General features: G+C 38.1%; 1 protein-coding gene across 6 annotated transcripts in view; it reads right to left on the bottom strand.

Moving 5' to 3' along the window:
- MYLK4 (myosin light chain kinase family member 4) overlaps positions 1-19,007 on the bottom strand; it is a 112,953-nt gene that overhangs the window by 4,067 nt on the left and 89,879 nt on the right. For 2 of the 6 annotated variants that reach the window (XM_036026600.1, XM_036026603.1), the window contains 9 exons: positions 17,961-18,066; positions 15,279-15,372; positions 15,097-15,206; positions 14,016-14,157; positions 11,262-11,332; positions 10,328-10,456; positions 9,528-9,680; positions 6,133-6,211; positions 2,565-2,636 (listed from right to left, as the gene is read on the bottom strand). In XM_036026600.1, coding sequence (XP_035882493.1) covers positions 2,589-2,636; positions 6,133-6,211; positions 9,528-9,680; positions 10,328-10,456; positions 11,262-11,332; positions 14,016-14,157; positions 15,097-15,206; positions 15,279-15,372; positions 17,961-18,066 — 932 coding nt within the window. In that variant the 3' untranslated portion in view covers positions 2,565-2,588. The remainder of the gene's footprint in view (positions 1-2,564; positions 2,637-6,132; positions 6,212-9,527; positions 9,681-10,327; positions 10,457-11,261; positions 11,333-14,015; positions 14,158-15,096; positions 15,207-15,278; positions 15,373-17,960; positions 18,067-19,007) is intronic. The other 4 variants (XM_036026601.1, XM_036026604.1, XM_036026602.1 and 1 more) reach the window with 2 other exon arrangements.

Raw genomic sequence — 19,007 nt, 5'->3', positions numbered from 1 at the left:
AAAACCACACATGATTTTTTTTTATAATGTATGTGTGAATGTGAGAGAAAAAAAAGAGACCCCTTGAAGGATTCCAAATCCTTACCAGAGTGGGTTTGGGCTTTTTTTCTTTTCAGTTTATACAAGATATTTTAGTACTATTTGCCATATTGAAGGACAAGGCCTCTTTGTTCCCTCTGCAGCATAGCCAGCTCCCAAAGTTGCTACCTCCAGTCCATTCTGTCAGCTTGATCTGACATCAAAGTGAGACTGTGGGTCATGCGTGGGGTACTTCCATTTGCTTTAGGACCACATCTGACCTGGGGCCCACATACCATTTGCTGCCTTATATCATTCCTATACATTGAGCAGGTATCCTAAATTTACATCTCATGGGCTAACAAAAGATGCAATGCAAACAGAAAGTGAAGTGCCACCATTTTTAGAGAGATTTTTAGAGTGCTTCCTCAATGCATCCAAAAGCCTTTAACAAGCTGCAGGAGATTTATATGCCACAATTTACATTGTGGATTATGCCTTATTCATAGGGCTTGGAAGTCATACTTTTTCCACAGAAATAATCTTTCAACCACCAGATTTCTAAAATCAATATTTCTCAAAGTGGGTTTTACTTATAACATGTCTTGCCAAAAACCCCACCTTAGCCTAGCAGTAAATATTGTGAAAAATAATCTATTTTTTAAAAAAATATAAGGCTGTTCCTGGAGTTAATATCTTAAGCTTATACATTAATTGGGGAAAAAAAGGTAAGAAAATAGACTAGGAGGCAATCATATTGTGTGAACCTGTAACCACTCTCCCGCCTGCCTGTGGTGGGACCTGGTGACTTTCTGTGGCAGATGGAGCTGAGGGACCCAGGGAAGGAAGCCATGCAGCCCAGTGATTACCAGAGGTTGACCTGATCAAGTTCAGGGAGAGATCTCAAGTTATTCTAACAAAGATGGCACTACCTAACTGCACCAGTGGGGCAGTTCAAATGCCTTAGTCTTTGTCCATTGTATAAGTGTCACTGCCTGGGCTGCCATGCTCTTCCACAGCATTGGACTCAAAGTACCAACTTGGTATGGACAGACTTTACCACCTCCCACCAGCCATTTCTTCCCACCTTCCTCAGCCACACCTTGACCACAGGCAAGCAGTGCAACCTCCTATCTCCCAAGGGATTCATTCCCATCAGACCTCAAAAGTGACTCCAGTGTTTATGGTGGGAAGGTGGTTTATGCCAAACCTTCCAGGTTTGTGGTAACTGAGGACAAAACTGTTTTGGGGAAAGGGTTTGTGAGGAGACAGAAAGAACCACAGGCCCACTGCCTGTAGACTCTGGCACTCATCACTCATGGTGAAGGCTGGACTGCACCTCAGGCCTGAGAGCACGCAGAGTCCTTTTTTCCTGCTCATTGTGACAACATACAAACTACCTCCAACTCTTCCCAATATGTTAATATTCTTGCTTAAGCACAAGCCTTCATGTTGACTTTTCATAGATTTCTAGATAAGTGATAAACTCATAAGTAAGCGACCCTTACACCAAAAGGTGAATCCTTTTCTAACACTGGTTTGTGACTTTTATTATGACTCATTGATTTATTTCTACCGAATCTTATTCTATAAAAGAATCAAGGCAGCTTACAAGAATATACACAGTCAAATAGACTAACAAAAACCTCAAGACCAGGATAAATACAAGTTAGAATAAAGGATTAAGAGCCAATGGGTCTCTTCAGACTGTAGCAGTTGCTGAGTGCCCAGGAAGGACTGGGCAGACCCTAGGCCATTGGGAGCTCATGAAGATGTTGGGTCCCAAAGCTACAGAGACACCTGTGAGGCTGGCTGTGGCCTCTGAGTTCCCATCCACAGGCCAAGCCAGAGCCAGAGCCCAGCCAGGCTGCCAAGCACTTGCCACCTCCTGTGCACTCCTGTGATTCATTAATGCTGAGGATGGCCACATTTGATTACATAATAAGAGAGTAAGACCATAGGGCAGCAACAACACAGGTTCACAAATTTTAAGTCCTATGTAGTTGTTAAAATTGAGTTGCAAAAAAGCCATAGACTTACTTTCCAAGATTAGGGAGCTGACTTGCTGGAGGATGAATGGTCCCCCCCAACAAGGACATAAATGTTGGGATTTTTAAAAGTCCTCTGCAATAAGTATGCTTTCTTAGGCTTCTTTAGGGCATAAATTGGGATAGTTTATTGAAATAGTAGAAGATATTTATGCATAAAACTCTCTCTTAAGAATTTCAACAGCTCAAGGGGAAAAAATGGGGGTTTTAAATTCAGAGACACCTGAGAGGATTACGCTCTGCCACTGACTAGCAGTATGGCCTTGGGCGAGTTATTTAGTCTGAGTCTTTGAGGCTTGGTTTACCTGTCTATGCAAAAAAGACATGACTTCCTCCAATATAACACGGTTGCGGTAAGGACTACCAGAGACACTTTCTATTCAGTTCCTGGCACCTATTAAGCCCCTACTATGTTCCAGGACCTGGTCTCAGGGCTCCACATTTGATTTCTCTTCAGGCTTGCACAAAGACCTCTTCAAAAAAAGACCCAAGACCAACCTTTCATTGGGCACTTTCTGTAGACTATTTGGTCACAAATTCCCGAGTATTGGAGCTGTAATTCTTCTTCTTCTAGGAAAACCAGAGACATTTTGGAAAGGATTAGAACTTTTTTCATCAGTTCCTGACATAAAAACATTTGAGTCAATAACTTGCTACTGAGTAGGAATTTTCTTCAAGACAAGAGCTTGAAGCCTATTGCTAACAATTCTTTGATAAATACAATGAACTTCCCTAAAACTCTAGCTCGAACACATACCCCGCTCTCCTCTAGTATGCCTGTCATCACTACTCTTCCCCTCAGACTCAGGGACAAAAAGCTCAGTACCTAATGACACTTAAGTTTTGCACATGTGTGTTTTGTCAAAACTCTCTGCGACACACATTCACTTAGACAAAGCACAAGAGTCAAGACTGAAACTGGGGCTGCAGTGACTACAAAGATGAGTAAGACACAGAAATGGCTTCTTTCAAACATTTTCAAATCTGGTGACAAGAGCTAAGTGCTACAGGAGAGGTTCAAGAAGACAGAAAAAGCACCTCCAGTTTGAGGATTGAGAAGAGCCATGTTAAAGGAGATGGCATTGAAAATAGGCCTAAGACAATTGCCACAATTTCAGCTAATCTGGAAGGAGCAGCAAAGACAAGACTGGAAACAGAGATAAGGATGCACTGGAGCAGGCCCAAACTTTTGGGTGTGTCTGGTATGGACAGAAGGAACACTTGAAGATTGTTTGATCAGGAGTGATATGATCAGAGTTGTAATTAAAGAAATTATGATTGGTGAATTAGAAAAGAGAGCCAATAGAGACTGAATGTCAGCTCATGGGTTATTTTATTAGTTCAGTAAATTGAAAGAAGGGCATGAGCTAACAGAGTAGCACTGGTAATGGAAAGGGACAATAGAAGGCTTATTAGTTAACTCTTGGAGAAAAAAAAAAAACATGTTGTATTTGTTGTTTTTCTTCCTTCATACCCAAAGCATTTATTGTCTGCGGTAGATGCTTGCCAAGTTCTAACAGATTAATAGTTTGGGAAATGCCTTGATCCACTCCAGCTGAGAACTGTGTTTGTTGGAGGATAGGCTGCATATGGATGGTTGGGGTCATAAGAAAAACTGAGAACCGCAGCATGCCCTCTTGAGCTTAATACAGAAGGCACCTTAATTTTTAAGAAAAAAATTATTTTTAAATTTAGTGACTGAATAGAGGCATGCCGAGTGATTAAGAAGCAGTAAGTGCTTTTAAGCATGAAACCATCAAAGGGATTTTTAAAAAGTTTATAAATGGCTTTTAAAAAATATAATTAAGATTTAATAGTAAATAGTTTGGGATAAGGGTTAAATTTTCACAATCAGCTTAAATTATTATTTTATAAAACATATCAGAATGAAGATTTTTCCAAAAATGAATCTTCTAGAACAATTTAGTCTCAATATTTCACTATAAAGTAAAATATAGTAAGTTTGAATATTGGCTTTCAATAATACCAAAAGTGTACAGTAAGTACATGAGTTGTTCTTGAAACATCATAAGGCCCCTTTCACCTAGTAGCCCATTACCTGGTGAGATAGCAAAGGGAGGAAGCTCCACCCTATGCCAGAGCCTGCCTGCCTCTGCTGGGATTCTGGCTCATCACTAGCACCTCATGGCATCACATACAAGTACTGAACCCTGTCCTCAGTTTCCTCATCTACATACTGAGGATAATAACAATGCCTGTTTCATAGGATTGGTATAAGGATTAAATGAGTTAATATTTGTATAGCAGTCAGAACAGTGCCTGGAACAGTGCCATGTAATTATAATTTCATGATAACTAACTTGACTTATACAATGAAAAAATTTTTTAATCCTTACACCATTTTTGAAATATCTAGCCACCTTAAGTACCAGCAGTTAGATAGAATAACAAAAAGGTGATTTTTATTGTTGTTGTTACATGGTTTTAAAAATATTTTTAAACACTTTCTGAACTGTATAATGTCATTAACTATCTTCTGTGGTTTCCATATTGTCCTGCCATGTCAAAGTTTATTTAGACACCAATAAGCTTGGGTAAAAATACGTTGGTGGAAAATTGGCCCAAAATAGGTTGGGAACCCTAATAAGCAGTTTATGTAGTCCAGGGAAGGTACCAACTAAGCAATAAGTCTATTTTTACTTGACATCAGTACCAATTATCAAGGAAAGGTATATTCAGACACAAATAAAATTTAGTACTGATGCTGAATTTAGTCGCAAAGTTAAATTCAATAAAAATTGAATGTGGAAAAAATGAGTACCTGAAGCATAGTCATTCCAAGGTTTGCTGGTCAGTGGAAAAGTTTCATTCCCACACCCCAGGGAATTGGAGAGGGCAGGACAAGGAGCACAGATGAAGGAAATAGAAGTGTTTCAAATGCATGCTATGCCAGGGTGTAATGGAAGCATCCCAACTGATGCTCAGGCAGCTCTATCCTCAATAAACCTGAAGGCATAGATTGCTTATTTAAGCCTCTGAATGTGTCTTGACCAGTTGAATCTTCTAAATGTTTGAAAAGTTAGTTAAATAATACACATCTGCATCTGTGTCATCTGTCATATGATCCACAGTGATTTGGATGGAGATAGTCCATAGGAGGCTATTGTGGTCATTCAGGTGAGGGGTGTCTGGGACCAGGATAACCATGGGGGTGTAGAAGTAATTAGGAAAAATAAGGTAGAGAACTGGGAGGTAAATTAAACATGAGATGAATGGATTGAGGGAGAAAGAGTGAAAAAGACGTCCTGGGGTCTGGTTTAGACATTGAGTAGGGGTTGTTCTGGGAGGATGGTTGAGGTTGAGTTGAGGTGGGGGGAGACGAGTTCAGTTTAGGAAAAGATCCAAGAGGGAATATTCAGTACACAGGTGGGTACATGCACCTGGAGTTTGGGAAAGAAATCTGTTCTAAAGGGACAAACGGGGGACTCAGAATATAAATGGTGACTAAGGAAATGAGAATAGATAGGAAATTTATTGTAAGAAGTTATTACAGAATGTGGGTTCAATTATTCTCAACAAATACTTTAATCATTTTCATTTAGTCTCTGTTAAGAGTATCTTTTACATATACTCACAATATATTAATATTTGTACCAATGAACAATAAAAATTGTTTTAAAAATATTTACAGCAGTCTGAGTATTAAAGTTTTTGATGCCCAGAGCAGACTAAATGAGGTAAGCATAGAAGTCAGAATTCTGAGTTCTGTTTTAAGGAAGCATAAAGTACATTACCACATAGTCTCCCAAACTTTGTATGTTTATATAATCTACGCTATATGTTTGTTTGTGTGCTTAAGTATGTATGCATAATGTAGTTTATGATGAATACAATGATTTAATAAATATAACACAATTAACATTTATTTTTAAAAACACAAACTGCTTAATAGAAGCATTTTAAGCAATTTAACACTAGCATGAGATTTGAAAGCTGTGAGAAAAAGAATTAGAAATAACCTCTCTTAAGGCTAAAATGCCTCTAGCATCCAATCATCAAAAGACTGAGGCCAACTAAAAGATGAAAAACAAAGAGCCTGGGTTACCTGTGTTTTGAGTCTGGAGTGGAGCTTGTGATCTGACAACCAAGGGTGCTTGAGAGCTTCACTTGCACTTATTCTCCAACTAGAGGGAAATTCAGAGGGTTATTACTGGGAACACACCTAATGAGCCCTGCATCTGCCATTCAGCCTCAGCCCTGCATCTGTGCATTCAGCTTCAGCTCTGGCCACTGCCTTTGGGAAACCAGATGCCAAATGTTAAATTCAGCGTCAATTTGACTTCTCTGGAGCTATTATCAGTGTCATGTAGGTTCCCATCTAATTCAACAAGGGTAACAACATGGCTAAGACAAAGCAAGGCAAAGAGTTTAAAATTCTTGTTAGTAACTGAACATCTACTTTTAAATATAATGTGGATGAAAAGGGGCTACATGTTAAGCCTGACAAACTCATGGGAGGCCTGCATGATGGCCTTGCAAGCTTGGAGACCTAAAGTAACCACACACAATGGTCTATATTTTAAAAACTTTCTAACTAAAAGCAGGCCATGGAGAGATGTCACGGCCTAGCCTGGAATATTCCCTAACAAAAGTCAGTCTTTATCTTAATTGAGCCTGACTATTGTCTTTTTGTATCTATGACAACACACCTGTGGAATGTCAGATTTCCTTTTTTGGACCCCTCAAAGCACAGGCACGGCACCAGGGAGAGACCACAAATCCCTCCATTGTTATTGTTATCATGTTAACTATGACTGTTAACTATCCTTTTACCACTTGTGTAAAAGAAATATGTGTCTATCACTTTATTTTTTTATCCAATCCCAGAGGTCTCCCTGCTTTGCATTCCTTAGTTAATCACCCAGTGGATTTCATGTAACCCACTTGCACCTTCTCTTTTGATTGTAATAAATAAAATAAGGTGCAAAACTGCCATTTTCCAGAGCATTTTCTCAATCCTTTGCTTCCCAGCAATTGTTGTCAGTTTGGCTCAAATAAACTCATAAAAATTCTTATAGGTTTGGACATTTCTGATGTTGACAATAAGTAGCCATTCTTGATGTAATGTCTAAGTTTCATAAATTGAACTTTTATCATTCGGTTGAAAAATAAATGTACATTTATTATTGTAAGAAGAAAATGTTACAATGATTCTTGATGCCTGAAAAAGCAATGTATGTATTAAAACTGTTGAATAATAGGTATTACTAACTTTTTAATTAAGAAGTTGTAAAGACTTAAACAGAGATATAGGTGGAAAGTTAATATAAGTCCTGAGAGAGTTTTATATTCTGTGAAGTGGTATTTGATGTTGGCCTTAGGTTCAAATATTGACCTGAATACTTAGCCAGTTGTCATTCTGCCCAAATGTATATCTGTGGCCCTGCAGGTATTAAGGCAACCTTCAGACTGAGGAGCTGTGTGACCACTTCACAGCTTGAAGCCTGTAAAATAATGGTGATAATATCCATGCACCTCAGGACACCCAGATGATTAAGTCAGATAACACACAAAAGTATATAACAGGTCCTCTAATAGCATCATTTTGGTCACTGTCATTCCTTATAATGTTAAAAAGAAAAAAATCACTGTCAGCTGGGGCCACTATCTGTGGAGTATACCCTCTGTCCCCACATCTGCAAGGGTTTTCTCCAGGGACTTTGGTTTTCTCCCACATCCCAGAGCTGCACGTATGAAATGAACTGGCATGTTTATAGTATCCCAGTCTGAATGACTCTGAGTGTGTGTCTGTTGTGTCTGCGCTGGAAGGGTGTCCTGTCCAGGGTGGGTCCTGCTTGCACCCTCAGCTGCTGGATGGATTCTTACCAGTTTTGACCCTGAAGTGGAATAATGGGTAAAAAATCATTACTGTGTTTTTATTCATCTTTCTTAATGTATGTATAGCTCGCCTTTATTTTTGGTATTTTGGATCATTATTTAGAAGTTTGTTGATGCTTCTGTGACCAGAAATATGTCATAGAAACTTAACTCTTGTTTATGTCAATTAGCCTATGGTAAAACTGGTTTTGTTATATGTCGTTTTGTTTAAAGTTGAGTTTCCAAGAACCTATGTATGACATTAAGTGAGGACACACTGTTATCTCTAAATAGGTTCTCAGTAAATGTGTATTTCTCATCTACCAAAGAGTTAATAGTTTTCCCTCTTCACTGCTTAGCATTCAGTATTATAAATAATAATGGTAACATCAGATTTTTGTTAATGTACATTTCCATTAAAAATAAAACCCATGTCTGTTCATTATCCCTCCTCTAAGATTGAGACCCCAGCCTGACTGAGTCTTCCTTACCCCTTAGGACTTAGTTCTGGTCCTTGTCAGTATACTCATTTTTCATTATCCATATTGTATTATATTTTTTAAATACATATCTCTTCTATTAGATCATAAGTTACCTAAAGGCAGGTACTAGGCTTAATACATCTGCCCTCAATGTCTGAGACACATTCCCTGGCAGATTATAGGTAATTAATTAATTGCTTGGAGAAGAAAAGAAACTTCTGTGTGTCAGGCACTCCCCAGACCCTTTCCCTATGTTGTTACCAGCCCCCCACTGCACCCTGCTATGCAGTGTGGTGCACGGTCATGTATATTAGTAACTTAAAAGCCCAAAAGATCACAAAACAATAAAGTATAGTTGGCACTGAGAACCTTAAAAACTACCTACTGTAATATGTTTTATATATAAAACAGTGTATTTGCCAGGGTAATGGTGATGTTCTTTCCCTATCTAGAATTCTAAAATGCAAGCCCACTCTTCTTCATCCACTGAATTTTAAGTGAATGTTTTTTTAGCATTGATAGAAAACAAAAGGCAATGGTATAACAGTAAGTGCATAACCTTGGGGGAAGGTATGCTTGTGTTTGATTACAAGTTCTACCACTTACTAGCTGTATGATCTTGGGCAAACTCTGAGAGTTCTATCCATAAAAGAGTAATGATAATTTCCACCTCATAGAATTGGATGAGGATTGAAAGAGATAATGTCTATAAAGCCCATGGCATAGTCTGGCCCATCATAGATTCTCAAATGAAATGATAGTCGAATGTTCAGTTCCACAGAGCTGCATATGTGCTTTGTAAATGTGAAAGGCATCATGAAAATAGTTTATGCCAAACCCTTCATTTTGAGGCTAAGTCCATGGAGACCCAGCAAGAGCCCCTAATTGGTAGAGCCTTATTACGAAATTCAAAGGAGGGATAATATGCAACTCCATTCAAGCCTCATGACCAAAGCAGTCCCATATATTATTAAATTTGGTTAAAAGCATCAAATGATCCCTATGTACAACTTCACACAAGCATCAGAGGTTTTACTAAAGGAATTCAATAGTTATCTGACATGAACTCTAATAACCCTGGTAATATACTGCTCTTCTATTATCCCACCTTCTTCCAGAGCCCAGAATGAACTTGGGTTACCTTTTCTCCTTAATTAGAAGCTTGGAGAGGAACTCCTTGGCCTCCTCTGAGATGTTTTGAAATTCTTCTTCCTCTAAGTCCCACCTGCAGGCCAGGATGTTGTTCAGGGTCTCAGCATCATCATCGCCCAGGAAAGGGGACAAACCACTAAGTCTACAAGAGACAGGGTCTAGAATGAGTATTTTTAAACAGCTTCAAACCCTTTACAGATAGGTTGCTTTATTTTTTGGTCCTGTCATTTAAAACTGAAACAAAGCAAATAACCTAAATTTAAACATAATTTTATCATATATCTTTGCAATGAAAAAGATGCTTACAGTCCCCACCCCCACTCCTGTTAAAGAACTTCAGCAACCCAGACATCAGCTGCATCTGAATGTGCACTTCACACACCAGTACAATTTCTCTTACGGCATTTACAGAGCTGTGAATGTTTGTCATACACACACATGGAAAACACCAATGTCACCTCTGAGGAGTAAAGCTAGCATTCGTCATTTAGGAGATCAGGACATAGGATTTGTTTGTTTGTTTTTTATTTTCAAGGCATTGAGTGGTGTCCTAGGATTTAAAGTGATCCATGAAGAAGACATACATTTACTATTTCAGATGGTGTACAAGGAAAGTATTTACTCTTACAACCTCCAGGATTCAACAGAGCCTAGAAAGTAACTGAATATGGTACAAAATTATTTATTTTTAAAAGACCGAAATTAGAGCTCTTAATCAAAATAGCAAAACCTCACAGAATAGGCATGATGATTAAAAATAAGTGTCAGAGAGATTGGAAATCTGCTTACAGCATATAGGCAATGACCCCCACGCTCCACATGTCAGTGGGAAAGGAAACAAAATCATAGTTCACAACTTCAGGGGCAAGAAATTCTGGAGTTCCAAAGTTCACCTTCAGCTTTTCTCTGGGTTTGTATCTGGAATTTAGGGGAAAAGTGAAAGGATGGAAACTGTCAATCACAAATTATGGAAATTGAAAAGATACATCCTATAAAAAATAACTTCAGCAAATTTAGAATAAATAGACTTTAAAGGAAATCACATAGTGTCAAAAACTTGTGATAAAGTTCTAAGAGTTTTAAGTCATACAGTAAAACATACAGTAACCTAAGACAGTTGTGAGAAAAGCCACTCAGAACAATTAGAACACCTGAATTATAGAATGTGACAAAAGAAAAATTTACATGACCCTTGACATATAGATGCATTGACTAGGCCTTTATTAATGAATACATGAGATGCAATAGTTTACAACATCTAGGTTATGTTCATCGTTAATGTGTTGCAGTCCATGTGAATTTTTGTTCTCTTAAGAACCTTAGATGTGCCAGAAGTCTTAGCAATATTCTTTACACTACTAATTTTTTTCTCAGTACAGGTGATTCTTTTAATTAATTTTTAAAATTAATCTTTAAATCTCTTCACAGGTGGAACAAATATAAATGACTAAGGCAGACTTACAAATTGTAAATTAACATTTTCAAATTTAATAACTTGCCTGTATTAGGTTTTAATTTTTCTATTTTTTCTTGCATGCACTGTAGAAACTTCTAAACATTCAAATCCCAAAGTCAGAAAAGAAAGCTGAAACATAATTTTTGTTAAGTTAAATCTAAATGAGGATATGAAACCAACAGGTATATCTATCAGATTTATCTTTGCAAAGAAAGAGGACCCATGCTGCCTAACTCCATTCACACACCTATGTTTAAATAGACATACCTTCTGGCCAATCCAAAATCAATAATTTTTATTTGTTTAGTATCCCGATTCACACACAGGATATTCTCAGGCTGCCAGGAGAAAGAGACACATTAGCAATGAAAACAACCATCATTCACTCAAATTGTCCTTGAACCACAACTAAAAATACAGCGATGCTCAGGAAAAACATATCAGGCCTTTCACTTTGAGACTGACTTGTCTGTGTGGGTATTTTCTCTTTTAATTATGTGGTAGATGAGGTTTTGGGTACTATGCCAAACTTGCATTACCCTGCCTGTTCCCTTTCCTGGTTCTGCAGTTTACCATGATGTGTGGGTTCAGGCAGAGGCCTTCTTGAAGGAATTAAAAAAAAAAAGGAGGCTGCTTCAGTACTTTCTAAATGAACTGGTGGGAGGTGTCTCTAGCTTGAAATCTGCCCCTCTAAAATTATTGAGTATGAATTTTCCATTCTCAGAAGATATTTTACCCAAGGATTTTTGAGTTCTAAGAGGAATGACTTGATTCATTCAAACAGGCACACTGAATATGCAATATAATGTGAATGCTCCTGACCTCCAGATTTTCCTTTGTGCTTAGTTTATGGCAAAGTCATACGTCAAAAGAAGACTTTCATTCTTCATTCTCTGCAATCCCAAAGTTTTGCTGAGTTTGGTCTCCATGCCTAAAACCCTTGACTAAGTGTTCCCTTGGAGTTTGACTCTGGTAAGATTTTGCTCTGCCCATCTGACAGCTTTGGGATGAACAGAGAGAAACATAGACAGGAGTGCTGTAACTGAGTGTTTACAGAATGTCTTACAAACATACCTTCACTTGTTAGGACTGAAAAACTGAGGTCAGGGATATATAAGAGATTTAATTTAAAGCTAAGATTATTCATAAAAAGGTTTTTCAACAAATTACCTAGAATTCTCAAGCTATAATCCATCCCTACCCTTCCTTGATTGCTGCAGGGCATCAGCTGACCCACTGGATCCCCAGGATCTCTTGTCCCATCCTTTAGGTGGGATTCTGGCTGCCCTCCATCCCCATCTGGATGGAGAGGAGGTTCAAATGAGATCAGAAACTCTGAAAACACTTTATGAAATAACATAGTCCATTTGGTTAGGTATAATGTCTCTGGAAGCTCTTTTCTAAAATATCTCTAAAACAGATGTCTATGAGTAAAAACTTTTATAGAGAAGTGGGTGTTATGTAAGAACATTTGGTTTTATTCTTAAATAACTGATCAACCATGTACAAAGGGGTCCACTTGTCAAAGACTATTATGACATAAAAAAAATTATAGAATGTAAAAAAACAGCTTTGAGGGCACATCCAAAATTAATTTTTTTCTAATAATGGATAAGATTTATAAAATACAGAAAAACATAAAGGAGACCATTTTTAAGTCACCTATAATCTCCTCTACATATAACAAGCACTCTTAATATTTTTGGCCCCTTTCCTTCCAAGAAGCTTTCTGAAAGGCATGACTGCTCATTAATGATCCATCCAGCTGTCTCATTTATTATTATCTTTACATACAAGCCATAACTAAAATTACTCATTTTCAATCAACATTATGAAGCCACATATGGAGTTGTTTGACTTATGATGGGTCTGGCCCTAGTTCCAGTTGCCAATCAAATCCCTTTAGGAATATCTGTAGAATGTCCACACTCAATGAAATGCTCCATGAAAATACACATTATCAAACTCAGTTCATAGCCAAGGGCTTTGCTAATGATTTTTAACCTGACTTTTTCATTTTATATACCACTTACTCCTGCCCTGTGAATGCAAGAGGCAGTGCACATAAATCAAGACAGTGAGAGAAGCCAAGTTACAAGAAGATGGGCCCCTGGGACACTCTTTAAGGAGGTTAAATGTATTTAGCTCTACAACCCCTAATGTCTTACCATAGACAGTGTGTTATATGGAATACTTTATTCCACTGCCATGCTGTGCAAACAGGGAAATGAGCAAGTGACTGAGCCACACAGGAGATTCACTTCATGATGCTCAGCCCCAGTATCAGAGCTGGTCAGAGTTATTGGCCCTGGATCTTTCATTGGTTTAACTAAGTACAGTTCTAAGGACTTTACAATGGGAGAGAAATTAAAGGGAAAGGGTCATTAAATAAGGGAAGAAATGAAGGCATCTTGTATCCCGGCTGTTCACAAAAGCTTTTCACTACTTCCAGTGTGTTGTCCAGCCCCATGCCACCACTCCTTTCTGTTCCTTAGCATTTTATCACCACTTTTCTAGCTGTTCTATATCCCATTCTGCCATTGGTTTCTCCTTAGTGCTCTAGCATGCCCACAGAAAAACAAGTCCCCAAAGTCCAGAGCTTCCTGCTGGGGACTCTAGGAGAGCTGACAAGTGTGGGTACTGCTAGAATATTTTGAGTTAGGAAAGTTCTCCCTCATACTTAACATACAACGACAGGAACACAACAAGGGTACCACACTAGTGATGGTGGTGGCAATTTTGATTCAAAACTTTTAGAAAGAAAATTACCTCCCATGAGGGTTACTTTAACACAGGCAAGTTATAAGAATCTGAATACTAGTCTCTAAAAAAGGAGGCATGCAAATATTAAGAGGTGACAGAAGTTGGAAATGGAGGGAGATGAGTTTAAGAATCTGGATTTTTATTAATTCTTAAACATGTACCTAGTGACAGAATCAGTGTTCCAACCTGACATGTGGTATCTGATAGAGCCCTCTGATCCACATGAGGGGAAAGGTTGGGGCACAAAGCATGCTGTACCTTTAGGTCCAAATGGAGAATGTACATCTGATGCATGTGTTGTATTCCCTCACATATCTGCTTGATGAACAGGATGGCATCAAGCTCAGTCAGATTGTAGTTGTCATCAATGATCCTGTCAAAGAGCTCACCTCCATCCACACTGTAGAGAGAAGAAGAGTGGAGTCCTGAGTCATGATTCTTTTATTAACATGTTTTTCTTGCAGTTAAGCTTCTTTAACTCTTCCAATAGAGACATGTACACAGTTATTTCTCTGCCTTCTTTGCTTTTTCAGTTAGATGACTCTTGGGTTGAAGGCCCTTGTCTTATCTACCATCAATTTCACAAAATCTCCAACTCCCTTTCATCCAGTGATTACAGCTCTGGGGTGAGTCCACACCTGCCATCTTCTAACATACATGGAAGATAAAGAGGACTCTAAGAAGACAGAGAGAGAAATTCCAAATACCAGCTGAGAGTTAGGCAGGTTCTCCTAATTTCAGTGATAAAGTGCTTCTATGTGGCTGATACTAAATATTTAGTATTCAAACATTTTTTATTGAACAGTGAAAAAAAACCCAAAGTGAGGGAGAAAAATGAACTGAATCATATCACTGATTCAGTGTTACTTAGAAATACTCAATTTCTAACTAAACACTTATTTAGTTTTTATAAAGCTGATTTCAAATGGAAGTTTCTTAGCCCTAATTATTAAGAGTTTGATATGAAATTTGTATTAGTGATTAGGTTGAAAGTGAAATGCAGTTCAAAAATCACTTTCCTCCAGGTTAACTAGAGTAATATTTAAGCTGGATTTTTTGACAGTATAGCTTACATATAAAGTTAGATATATGTTGTCATCCTAGTTCTTATTAATAAAATTATATATAAAGATATCTATTTCTAAGTAATTTCCTCTCTTAAACTGATGAGATTTTCTCACACACACAAGTTAAAACCAGTGGTGTACCAAGTATGAATCTAGTAATTTCTGAGGTAGGACAGAGCTACACCCTGTGGTCACCAGGGCTGTGAGACTCTCTGAACATGTGTGCTCAGCTATACAGGGAAGTGGGAGTGGGGGGAGAAGGGAACACATACTACTCCATGATGAGGACAATGTCATTCTTAGACTCGAAGGCATCATAGAGCTGGATGAGGTTCACATGATCCAGATGGTTCATGACAGTGATCTCATTCTTCACTTCATCCTGAGGAGAGGAGGAAACGCTTAGTGGAGTGAAGACAACAGCAAGAAGAGAGCCACATCACACGGCCTTTACCTTATCCTTCCTGCCTCTGGTCTTGATGACCTTGGCAGCCAGCTTCAGACCTGTTGCTTTCTCTTCACACTTGTGAACCTGGCCAAAGCGCCCCCTGCCAAAGAAGAGGATGAAGTGCAGCATGGGGCTCTGTCCCCACCAGATTTGGCTTCGGTCACTGGCAAGTAGACCAGGCAGTTGTCCCAGGCATTTCTCTTTTTAAGTTTGAAATTGCTGTAGCCAATAAACTTCTGCAACAGTGTCAAGGTGCTGTCTGTGGGTCCCCGGCATCAGAATCTTTTAAGGTAGGAATACATGTTCCCCAGCTTTACCTACACCTACTGAGATAGGAGTCTGAGGTGAAGCCCCAGAATCTGTATTTCACAACATTCCTTGGGTAATTAATATACTTCCTAAAACTTGAGAACTCTGTTATGGAAAAATGAGAATCATTCTGAATACCTATGAATGTAATAAGCTAGGCTTTAGAAACATGTGAACAACACAGGTTGTAAACAGGCATATCAAATTATTTTTTGAAACTGCACAATAAATAAAAAACAATATTACATACAGACACATATAATCAAAAATACATATTACATAATCATCTATGAGCTTGTTGACACTTTAGCCTGGATATAAATGTATATATACACATTGTAAAACAGTTTCTTACAAATTAATCACACATAGAAATGCACCCTCATCAATTTTTAAATCTGACTTGCTTGCTTTGATTCCTGATTTAGAAAAATAGGTAGAACACTGGTGCCTGCCTGTGCAATGGTGGCTATCATAGCAGGAGCAACCAGGAAGCTTCCCTAACAACATTGTCAACCTAAGGCCACTGAATTCTTAGAGGACTGCAGAGCTGAGGGTCTTGACAACAACCAGCAAAGGAAGGGTGATGACTACAGCCACATTCCATTCAACTCAGCTACACACTGCAGGCAGAAACAGATGTGTCCATAAACATAGCCAAGTGATACCTTCAATTTCAACCACCACTCATGTTCTTTACTGGAACACATGAACATGGTCCCAGGAACCTCACATGTGCCTGCTAATAAAAAAAAAAATGCTTTTTCTCTAGACTAGCAAAAGCCCCCAGAACTGCCTGGCCCATCAGAGGTTTGATATCATGTTTAACTTCAGCACTACCTCAACTGTCTCACATGACTTATTCTGCAAGTGCTTTGAATGATTAAGCCACTCCTCCCAGTATTCCTCCTGGTCCACCATACCAATAAATTCCTCCTACCTGAATATGTTGTGTTGGGATTATAATACTCCCACAGGTTGGGAGATGAACCCCAGGAAAATTCAGGGACCTGCCACCACAGGCAAGCTTTTTAGAATCCAGTGATCCTTTCCCAGAAGTGAAAAATAATTTGTTGCATATGGACTTCTTATTATTGCAAAGGAGAAATGGCAGTTTATGCTCTCTTGCACAATACACATTTGATGTGTATTGTGCAAGAATACACATCATTTCTCTCCTAACTCATTTACTGAATGAGCATGGCACCAGTTTTGAGTACAGCCCAGACAAGAGATGACCAGCAGCTAGTCCAGACTGCACTGTGACCAAGAAGATCCAATGTTGCCTGAATGGGTGGAACGGAACTTCTTAAGGAACCATTGACAACCTTCACCAGAAGCACAGCACCAACCCATGGACTGTTTCAAAGCCTCTTCTGCCAAATAACTGCTCTCCTTTAGAAAAACAGTTGCTAGCTTGCCACTGAAGTCCCTGAAGACCCAAATAAGCCACACAGGCAGTAATACTTCAGACTCCATGACACCTACTCATGTTTCAGAATTCCCATTGCTCCCTCAGCTCATCCTCACAGTCTCAGGGAGAGTTCTCCACAATCAGCCAGCTGAGGAGGAAAAAGTTCAGGTAGTTCTGTGTGGCAAGGGGCAAAAAAATAAAGAATGGGAAAAGGAAGAAGGGATTTTACAAGTATCAACCATACATCTGATGGCCAATTGCAGAAACATGCATTAGAGTAGCTATGGATATTTTCCAATATGTTGTTAAGTAAATTTTCTGCTTTTTCTTCCTATTCTATATATATGCTTGTGGCTGTGAACTTCATAATTTAGGCTTTAAATTACAAGATATCATGGGGAGATTGTGACTGATGTAGAAGAGGAAGAAATATCCCTGGTAAGGATCTCAATCCCTGTTAACTTTACTCTTGCTTCTTCAGGGAAAGACTGTGCATTTAGATGTCCTTCAAATAACTCCTTCTGTGAAGAAAACAATGGACTGAATGCATAATAGTAATGAACACAATAACAACATAAATGGAAAACCAACAATTATAAAAACAACTTAGCAAATGCTGCAAGAAATATAGTGTTCACTCATTCCTACAATTTATTTCTCAATTCCCAAACTTTGAACAACCTCTCAACCTTCTGGTGACTCATGGTGGGTTTCTCTCACTTTCAGGAATTGCAACAAGGAACGCAAAGGAAATATTAAATGTGGAATTTAGTCACTGTTGCCACACCAACCTTCCTGGCATCAGTGATGGTTTTCAGAAATGGTTAAAATCTCTTAAAATGTTTAGTTATGATTTTTCTGATTCTCAGGTTGAGACTAGCAAATATTTGTGAAACCCTCAGGATCTGTCTCTTTGAAAGTTCTCTTCTATTGTTTAAAGTGTTTTAAAACCAAGCACGACTTACCCGCCTAAAATTTCTGTTCTGCTCACGGTATAAAAACTGTTGATGGCTGTCTGTTTGGCTGTTACAATCCGGTGATGAAAGGGTGCGGGAGGAGCCAGGCAGTCATCTAGAAGGTGAGAGGGAAAGAAGGGCCATCTGTTAAACAGTCAGAACTCTTTATTGCACAAGCATGGGACCTCAGAGTGAAATTTTGTGCATTTAATAATAAAATATAACAGGCCATCTGTTTTATTCCTAATGATCTAGGGAATATAAATTTTCATTTCATGTTATGATATGTGATTCCCAAAGGTGATACCTGACATCTTTGAGAAAGAATGTCAGGACCACTAATCTATGGTTCATACTATCTCAGGACAACTTTTAGAAATATCAAAATAGTTTAAAATCTTCAACCTCAATACAGCGCAAATAGGTTATACTTCCAGGCCTGAGGCTATTTAAATTCAAACATGAAATATTATTTGTTCCATTTTTAAGAACAACAAATGTAGTCCATTATTTTAATTAAAGCAGAAAGAGAAAAACGTAAAATGTTCCTTCATGTCATTGAAATGTTTGATATTATTACATATTATTTTACCAAATATTTTAGCCTTTATTTAAGATACACTAAGACACAATCATGATTTTTTTTTCTGGCTGGAAATAAAAGGCCCAGTAAAACTGGCTAAAGTATATATTCCACAGCTCTCAAATTTCTCCCACTATCTACCTTCTATCCTAAGTGTTTAAACTATAGTTCACCTCAGGATTAGTTCTTAAATACAAAATCGTATTCTTCCAGTATTCTTTTTACTTTTCCATGATTACTGCTGTTAAAGTTTTCTTGCTGTGAATGTATTCATGTCCCCATTTATCCATTATTTAGCATCTATTGCATGTACTTTCTTACATACACACAAAAGATACAAAAAGATGTGAATAGATAATAACTTTGCTTTCAAAAATTTATATTTATTCAGCATATAATTCTCAAATACTTGTGTTAGGCATTCTGCCAAATGTTAGTATTTTTTAACTGAGATAATATAAGTCTCTGGGAAT

Source organism: Phyllostomus discolor, chromosome 5 (genome assembly GCF_004126475.2).
Source record: "Phyllostomus discolor isolate MPI-MPIP mPhyDis1 chromosome 5, mPhyDis1.pri.v3, whole genome shotgun sequence".
Lineage (NCBI taxonomy): Eukaryota > Metazoa > Chordata > Mammalia > Chiroptera > Phyllostomidae > Phyllostomus > Phyllostomus discolor.
Note: the sequence above shows the minus strand (reverse complement) of the source record. Positions and strands in the feature narration are given on the sequence as shown.